The sequence below is a fragment of the Ruditapes philippinarum genome, unplaced genomic scaffold (assembly GCF_026571515.1).
Source record: "Ruditapes philippinarum isolate M1 unplaced genomic scaffold, ASM2657151v2 ctg6342_1_1_1_1, whole genome shotgun sequence".
Taxonomy (NCBI): Eukaryota; Metazoa; Mollusca; class Bivalvia; order Venerida; family Veneridae; genus Ruditapes; species Ruditapes philippinarum.
In genome coordinates this window covers 28,414-38,517 of record NW_026854716.1, presented here as the reverse complement: position 1 = coordinate 38,517, position 10,104 = coordinate 28,414, and the positions used below count along the sequence as shown (strand labels likewise).

Sequence of the window (10,104 nt, the reverse complement as noted above, 5' to 3'; positions counted from 1 at the left end):
AGTTGAAAGAGATCTAGGGATGATAATTCACAGGTATTTGTATTGTGCAAATTAAGCGGACTTTAAATAATTTTATTCCTCTTTTAAATGATTTTTTTTTTTCCGAAGGTTTATATATTAAAATATTTTTTTGAAATTTGGTTTAAATTACCATGAACATTATTTCAGAAATAGATTCATGGATGTTTTTATAGATTTAACTTGAAGTGCTTGAAATTTGAGAACAGGATTTCTAAGAATTATTTATCATACTTACGTACTAATAAGTCAAAGTCATATGACGTCTCACAAATTTTTTTTAATTGTTTCTATTTTAAGTTAATTTAGATTGTTCTTTTGATTTAGAAATGGAATTTTTTTAGTGACTCTCATCAGTAAATCTTAGACTTTTATACTTCAAGTTGTCACATGTTAGAGAAATGTTTTATTTGTTTATTTCTTTTCATTTTTAAGGACATAATTCAAAAGGCTTTTAGACTATGTTTCTTAAAATGGTATTGTTCAAGTGTTATGAAATATTGATTAGCAATTAACTGTTTGGACTTAGAATTGTAAATGTTTCAGCTCAAAGTATTGTTCATTTGTTGTTTTTTTCCTATGATTTTCAAACTTAATCTGTAGAACTTATGTAAATCAGAATGGTTTGCTTGTTTTATATAAGTCCTTTGGGTTTATGTTAAATGATGATATGAAAAAAGATCGCAAAGTAATATAAGTCATTTTTGTTGTTGTTTTTTTCAGAAATGGAAGAAACGTTACTTTGTCCTGTCCAAACCGGCCCAGAGTCTACCAGGAACTTACCACCTCAATTACTACAGTGATGAAAACCTGAAGCGTGTCCGCGGGACGATCGATCTTGAACAGTGCGCGGAAATCATTGAATCTCTAGACTCAGACCAGTTTCAGTATCTGTTAGCAATAAAAACAACGTTTAAGGGAAAAGATCGGACATATTTTCTTGCTACTGATACGGAAGAACAGATGTCCGCGTGGGTTCGAAACCTGTGTAGCGTATGTGGAATGAAACCTGATGAGTCAGGTAAGGACAAAATCTTTTTTTTTTTACGATTTTACATTTCTTCATGTATTAGGCTTCTGTTAGAGGGTCTGGGCTGTTCTTTATTTACCACTACTACCCATGAACTACTACCCATGAATTTGCTCGATCAAACCTTTTATTAAGTCTGCATGTCTTCAATATACTCAAAAAAATTAATATTCTCATGGAAAATTAAGATTTGTACATTAGTTTCTCAGTGAGTTAACCCTTAACCTTCTGGCTCAAAAATGTTTAGCCTTTGCTATAGTTAAACCAGGGCCTATTCTGGCATTCTAACCAGCATCTATTCTGGGTTGTGAACTCAAAACGCCCTTAAATCCAAATAAATTGTATATTTGTCATTCTCAGCACATATACTTACCATAAATAAGATATCAATAAAACTAAATGTATGTCATTTTTGAAAAAAAAAAATTTAACATTTCATCATCCATAATATTAAAGACACCCCTAGTGTCCGTAGTATTGAATTCTGATGGTACCTAAAGTAAATTTTCGTATTTTGATATTGAAATCCCTTAATTTTTGAATTAATTGACTGTTCCAAATTAACAGCAAGGCAAGCCCATTATACAGATTTGGTAGGGTATAAATTAATGATGATATATGACTATAAATAGTCTATAATAATATCCTTGTCAAGCGGCTAACCACCATTATTATTTACAGATTATTTTACTGCTAGTAAGTTCTCAACATTATTAATCTGTGACAAATTTGTGTGATCAAGATAGACATTTTAACAATTTAAACAGTTTTGGTTTGAGTTACGTTATTTACATTTTAGTGAGAATATTCTAGGAAAAAAACAGGTAGATTATTATGAAGAATGTCTTTCCATGTGTCTGTCCTTTTCTACCTGTTTGTCCATCTGTAAGTGGCAGTTGATATGAATGTGTCCATCTGTATTGTCTGTCTGTCTGCGTGTTTGTCAATCTGTTTGTTTAAACGATTCTTGAAGAATATAAAGTAAAAAAAAAGGATGACAGTAAAGATATTAGATCTAGTGTTTCTAATACAATCATGTACTATATATACATTTAATTATATTCATGTATATTGATATATTTTAGGAAGCTTTTTAGCTCGTGTACAAATAAGGGCATTTGTCCTACTGTAAGGTCCCGTCTTGACCCTGAAATAATGCTCAAAGGGACACCTAAGGTCTTTTCTCCATTTCTAACCTTGAGAGTTAGAAAGAAGCCATGTTTTAATATAATACCATCACAGTATCAGTGTAATGTTTAACTCCACATTATAAAAGTATTGTTTTAATTTTGTCTTTCCTACATCAGTTAAGTCTCTTAAATAAAAAAATCTTTGAGGATGGGAGATGGGGGGGCATTGAGATTGTCCATTTTTCCCTCCCATATAGTTCAATTTACAAGACATTATGTAAGTCATCTTTTAACAGTTTGAAGAGATTTTTAAGAACTTTAATAAAAATTGCCTAACATATTTCAGTGTATTTCAGTTTGATACATGTACTGAGAAATTTTGAGTGTGACTAAGATGTGCAACTCTGCATGGCTTGTATAAAGTAAAATGATACAAGATTAGAGTTGCCCCCCTTTTTGGGTGAAAAATGATCATTATGAAATGTGTTTGTAATTCATCAGTATTTATGTAATAATAGGTTTTGTTGAGGTAGAGAAACACCATGTATGTTTTCATTTTCTTAATTAGCTTATTTATTTCCCTGTTGTTCTCCATTTTTCTGGCTGAAAAAAGTCAGTCTTTTACCCAATGACTTTGTAGATTTTTTTCAATGTGTAGTAAATTCAATATTCTGTCTTTCTATTAAATTCAACTCTAAGCTACAGGTTGAAACTGGTTTAAGTTTATACAGTTAAACCTCGACTAACAGGTAGCATCTCTACTGGAAAACTATCATTAATAGACCAGCATTTAGATTTTTTTGCGTATTTGATCCTGCTCTCAATATCACTTTTCCCTGTTTGTGTACACAGGTTTAACTGTTTTCTTTCTTTATCATTTATTATTTGCGTTGAAGAAATTTGAGAAATAATATTTCTTTTTATATATTTCAGCGGAACCAGATAGCCCGCAAGCACCTGTACGAGAGATGCTCCGACCAGACCTGCTCAAACTTTACAACCCCATTCAACTCTTCCTGCATCTGCTGTAGGGATAATGACAAAACCGCCAAATAATGTAAATCTAAGTTCATCAGTGGGGTCAAGGTCATCCCCATCATCAAGGTCAAGGGGTGCACCAGAAAGAAAGCAAAAACCAAATGAAACTGTGACTGATCGTGATTCTGAATATATTCCTTTGGAAACGTGCACATCCGGTCCGTCAATTAAAAGACCAAATCGCCAGTTAAGTGTTGACAGTGTACCGGATGAGCCTGCCCCTCCCCCACCCATTAAAGGAAATTCAGAATTTGATAATGACGTTTTTCATCCTAATCAGACATACGATGTTCCACCAAGTTCAGAACAGCACGATGTTTATGATGTTCCGCCGTCATCAATGTTACACGAAGAAGATGATTTATACAAAGTTCCACCCGCACGGCCACCTGTTCACGACCCACAGGAAATGTATGATATCCCTCCACTATCAAAAAATAGTCCTAGTACTCCTCGTTCTTCCAGTAGTGATAGCCATAAGGCTGATTCAGCGTACTCTTCGCAAGGATTAATGTACGATATACCGCCGATAAGACCTGATGGACAAAATTTGGATGAAGTTTATGACATACCACCTAGTCATTCACATAATGTTTCCATGGACGACGTACCACCGTCACGTCCGCCTAAACCAGGTCATTTACTAAGCTCACAAGAACCATATATGAATGTTCCAACAAACAGTCGGGCTTATTCAGATAAAGTGGATATTAATTCTGTTGTAAGCCCTGCCACTGCAGGTATGGCTAGAATCGATCTCACAGAAATGTACGATTTTCCAAGATCTAGGTCGGACAACCAAGGAAATTATAATAACTTAAGTAACATAGATACAAGTGATCAACTTTTAACTCAAACACCACCCCCACCTAGTAAGTGTGTATCACGTACACATATATATAATAATGCAAAGGAAGGGGTAGTGATAGAGCAAGATGTTTATTTGACAATGGACCCAGTTCTAGGGGTGGGGGACAATGTTCCCCAACCACGAGAATCAAGCAGTACTGATGATGTGGAATACACTGATATGGCTGGACATAGCTCGTTTGATGATTCTTTCGAAGGACGGGGGCAGCAGTTATACGATCATCCGCCCCCGTCAAGACCAGCAATGCCTCCACCTAGACCTCTTAGATCAACAATAAGTAAGTGTTATGAAATAAGTTGTTTATATCATGATAATGTTTAGAAATACATTTTTTTGTTAAATGAATTATGTTTTTCATATTCTGAGGATTCAAGACACCAATGACATCTTCAAAATCTTGTAACAAAATATTATTATTAGACTGGTTTCAATATCATATTGTTAGTCTGGTTATAAAAGCTACAGTAATTATAAAATCATACTATACTTGTATTAGACTGGTTGATAAACCATACTCTAAGACTGGTTACAAAATCATATTGGACTGGTTACAAAATCGTATTAGATTGATTACAAAAACAAATTATAAGACAAGTGTCAAAATGATATTTCATAGATTGTTTTATTTCTTAATTTCTATCTTATTTTGTTGTCAAATATTGTTATAATGGAACACTGGTTATGGAACACTGGTTATAGAATACATATATTTTGACTGGTTATAGTTGTGTAGATATATTACATTCGTCATTTTCCATTTACAAAGCACAATGTAACATTTTTATCTTGACTATTCGAAGAATATAGTAAGCTGGCATCAGGATCGGCATCACCGTCACACTTCTGTTAAGTTTTTGTTAGGAAGTTGATATCTCCAATATTACTGAAGGGTATATGTTGAAACTTAATACACTTGTTCTCTGTAATTATCTGACATGATGGGCTCAGGTCCTGAGACACCTTTTACAGAGTTATATCACTTTTCTTACTGTCAAGCAACGCTCTGTCTTATGGACAACTCTTAGTTAGAGACCTTATATTTTAGAAACAATTGGAATCATTAAACCCTAACCCCTAAAGGGTTCAAATCTAACAGTGATGTCTCCAAGAAAATGGATGTGGTGTTATACCCAGAATTACGGTTCTAGGTATGAATCTCACTGGGGATTTTCTATTTTCATTATAGTAAGTTTGTCTGTCTCTCTGTGCCTACATACAAGTGAAATAATCCTACCAAAGAGGAGAATGGGGATTTTATAATGTATGGAAAGGCACCTTAGGTCCTCCTTCATCAGTAAAGCTGGAACGTCGCCATATGACCTATACAGAGTCTGTGCAAACCCAATCAAACTAACAATGTCCACAAATAAAGCTAAGAAGGCGCAGTTTTTGAAAATGTTGATAGAATAAAGTTATGACGAAGCCTAAATATGTTCCCATCTATTTTACAGATTCTGAGAAACAAGATACTTACTCTATAACTAGTTCAGCAAGGACCAGAAGCTTTAAGAGGAAAGGCAGTTCACCACTTGTCCAGAGAAAGTAAGCATTGTTCTTAATTTTCACAATGATGCCTTAAGCCACCCCTTTACATCTCACCCTGTCTTCCTGACATCAATATACCTGGGCAAAATGACTTGTTGGAGGTGGAGGGGTAGGGAAACACTTAAGAAATTTATAAATCCTGTGGAAATTTATTTCTTACTTTTATATGAGAATGGTAAACTGCTAATTTCATGAGTTTGGTGGTTTTACTTCAGTGCTTATCATAGGAACACCTGTATTGTTGGAAGGTGTTGTTTCATAACAGTATATTTTATGTATTGTAAAGTAAAGAAAAAACCTCTTGTGGTTTAAATTTTCATAGAAATGAAGTAATACATTTTTCTTAAAATGAGCAAAAACCTTTCAGCAAATATTTGGTTACAAAAATGACACAGTATAGAATGTTAAATTTTGCACAGAAATGATTTCTTCCTTGAATGAAGATAGAAATTTTCAGTTAGTGTTTGGTTATAAAAATGTAACTTTGTCTCCTTATTTTTCATTGTTATTCTGTTGTAATATTTCTGCCATTAAAATCAACTGTTTTAAATGTACATGCTGGAAGTAATTTTTTACTCATAACTTGCAGCATTGATTTATTTAATGTTTACATGACACTTGTGTAATTTTCATTTTTGTTGAGCCCACTTGTGGTGAGCTCGAGTTAGTCACCACTTTTGGCATATTTTATTATATACTATCTGTAAAATGTATAAAGGAAATGTGATTGAAACAGAAGGACTTATAGTTTTTGTTATACATGTAAATAAGTATTTATATATATAATGTCAATATATATTCACAGTTTATTAATGAAATCACTGTACCATGTCTTGCTAGCCTATATGTAATTTAATGTGTACCCTGTCTTGTGAGCCTATACAATTCAATATGTACCCTGTCTTGCGATTACAAGCATTAATTTTTTGTTACTTCTGATAACTATACCCTTCTTGGGAGCCTAGTTTATATTTTAACTTGTACCTTTCTTGCAATAACAGGAAGTACACTTGTTTATATACTGTGATATTTGTGACATTACAACTGTAGCAATACAAAGTGTGAAATCTTTAGTTGAAAGTGACTGTATTTTCCACAGAACAACCTAAAGTAATTTGATTAAACTGCGGAAATTACAAAATTTTACATCTTCTTTTGTAGAAGTCCTCAAACTAAACCGAAGTCAAACTTAGCCAAGCCAACTCAGTCAAGTGTGCCATTGCCACAACGAGTAGATAGACATCCTGATTTCTCAACTAGTGATGAAGATGATGATGAAATGGGATCAGCGGTATTTGTCAATATTTTAGTCTTTGCCTTAATTATTACTGTGGCCTCAAATTTATATCATATTCAATACAAATATTTCTTTTTTATAAGAATGAACCAGAATTCAAGCACTGTATTTATAATTTGTTTGATAGGTTAAGATAAAGTGACATATGAGTGCAGTGTATTTTCGGCACACAATGCACTCTATAGAGTTTTAAGGTAGTTTTCACCTTACAAATTTGTATCAATAAAGGTTCATTTGGGCAGGATTTACGGAGCCCCTTTGTTGCACTGAGTTCAAATCCCAACAGTAACTTTGGATTCTTTCATGACCTTACTGAAGGTCATTAGTTATACTCAGGTACTCTCTTCTACCTGAAATAATACCTGAAATAATGCACCTGGATCCCCTTAGGTGATGCTGCACCAGTAAAACTGGAAGGTCGTTATATGACCTCATAGTGTCAGGTAGACTATTAAACCCCTCCCTAAAAATGGGAAAAAAAATTTCTGTACACTTTATTTTCATACATAAGAAGTTTTGGGCATAAGTCATTATTTTTCTCAGACAAAATTATCATTCTAAAGCATTCATTTAGTATGCTAACTAAATTGTTAATAATAAAAAATGTAAAGACGAAAGAAATAAAAAGATAAACATGCTCAAGGTAAAGTATTAGGAAAATATTTCATCTTTTGTTGTTCTTTTTTTTTTCCATAGGATGTATGGGGGACAACTCCACCTGCTCCTGGTAACAAAGACACGGAACTTAAATATGTAGATCTTGAGCACGATGACCCAGTGGACAATGAACCAATGAGATCCCCCCACGGAGCCACAGGGGGTATTACGCCAACGGAATATCATGAAATTGACTTTGTGAGAACTGATGCTTTAAGAAATGTTATAGAGACTGTTTCGGAAGAAAGAAGCAATCAAAGAATAGTTAATAGTTAATATTTGATTGTTCTGATTTGATTTATTTTGAAACAAAATTAAACAGCCCAGTAAAAGTCCATCTAGGAAAGACAGCATGTTAAAAGAGTTTAGCCTGTATTTTACCATATGTTAATTTTGAACTTGTTTGTTCTGTTCGGTTAATTATGTTTGGATATTTTTTTCAGTAATTTGTGTCAACTTTGTGTGCAGCAGCTGTATTTGTATATTAAAATGCATGTACTGTACAATAGTCAGGCACTGAGGTGTGATATTTTTACCAGACATGAATATTTGAGCCGCATCATGACAAAACCAACATAAATGGTTTGCGACCAGCATGGATCCAGACTAGCCTGCACATCCACGCAGTCTGATCAGGATCCATGCTGTTCGCTATCAGTTTCTCTACTTGTAATAGAGTTGTAAGCGAACAGCATGGATCCTGATCAGACTGTGCAGATGCACAGGCTGGTCTGGATCCATGCTGGTCGCAAACCCATCATGTTGGTTTTGTCATGGCACAGCTCATATTCTTAACAGTACCTGGACAATATTCCCTCCCGTAAAATATCCCCCACTCATTCATTTTGACTGATTTTAACAAAATTATATTCTCATGTGTACAATATTTCATTTAAAAAACCTAAGCAACATCAAAATGTCTATAAACTTTGATATGCTGCACAATAAACAGATGTAATAAAACTGTTATATATTATAATTGCCAAAGAGAACATAATTTAATTATTTCTGTCAAAGCAGTCAATGAAAAACTGTATTTATTGGTTGTAAACTACAAAAGGGAGAAATTAAATTTTCCATCCTTTCAAAAAATAAAGTTGGGAAATGTCCGATGTGAGAAAAAAGTGCGAAATTGTCTTTAAAATAAAAAAAAAGATGGTGGTATTTTAATAGGTACCGTAAAATTCCTATTTAACGCCCCCGGGGGCTAAACATTTTCCAAAAGAGGGGCTATTATTACAGCACAGTTTTTCCTTAATCCAAAAATCACTGTAAATACATTTAATGTTAGGAAGTGTTGGTAATAACATTAAATAGTATTAGGGTTTTAAAGTTCATATTATACATATTTGTGTTTACTATAAAATAAAATGGATTCTGAATGATTTGAATAAAATTATGGCTTTTATTATGAGTTCAGCACTGATGAGTAGATTGTTTTCCTTATCAAAAGGCTTTGGGGGGGGCCATTATTAGGGGAGGGGCGTTTATTAGGAATTTTATGGTAATGAAATGAAAATCAGTCAAAATGATTGAATAGGGGATTTTCCAGGGAGGGGATTGTCAAAGTTTCATATATTTACAAAAATATGTTCTAAATTATTTTATCATAAACTTGAGTTTTTATGATTTTCTTTTAACATTAGTTTCAATTAGATATAATATAATTTAAGATTGATATATTAAAATATATTATTCATTGTAAAGTAACTAACTAACTCTCAAAATATACCTATTAACATGTATTTCATGAGTTTTTTATATTATTATTGATTTAAATTTTTTTATTGACATGTAAACAAAATGTTTGAGAGTTACTCATTTTATATCATTTTATATCGGATCTTACATGAGATTTCTTTACCAGTAGGCTTGCATGAATCCAGTCTATAAAATGTTTTATAGCAAGTTACGTACATTGTATGTTTAATAAAGCGAGAAAAGGCCGAAATGATTTTAATATTTTTGCAATATTTTAAAAACTTAATTGTATAATTATGTTGAAAACAACTGGCATCACTAAATAAATAAACACCATAAACACCAGTGCAGTTTAGCTTGATTTGATCTGGGATCAGATCTTGATTGATGCAGTTTGATGACAATTTGTCATCTTATAGTAGGTCAGTTAACACAGGTATGTGAACTGGAATGGGGGAGGAGAGAAGAGTGGGAGTGGGGGGGTGGAGGTCAAAGTGTTGCCAAACATTTATAAAGTGCTTATGCATTGCTCAAGACTGGTCTGGTACTATATTTTCATGTCAATAATACAGTACTTTAATTTTTGTTTGAGATTTCTTAATGCCATAATATATGTCAATGAAAGGCAACTGGAAAATCATCTTTGTTTAAAAATGTTTCTTTTTAGACAAGACAAAATACATGCTCTATATTGATATACTGGTAATGTCTTGATTATTTATTTGAGCCGCGTCACAACAAAACCAACATAGTGGGTTTGCGACCAGCATGGATCCAGACCAGCCTGCGCATCCGCGCAGTCTGGTCAGGATCCATG

General features: G+C 33.3%; 1 protein-coding gene across 1 annotated transcript; it reads left to right on the top strand.

The window, feature by feature from the left end:
- Positions 1-741: 741 nt before the first annotated feature.
- Positions 742-9,331, top strand: LOC132740869 (GRB2-associated-binding protein 1-like; the record flags this gene model as incomplete). Its single annotated transcript, XM_060728913.1, is given in 6 exon segments — positions 742-1,039; positions 2,697-2,722; positions 3,125-4,364; positions 5,539-5,629; positions 6,794-6,923; positions 7,626-9,331. Coding segments are annotated over 6 exon segments (2,022 nt in total), but the record flags the coding sequence as incomplete, so codon positions are not given.
- Between the last annotated feature and the right edge of the window lie 773 nt (positions 9,332-10,104).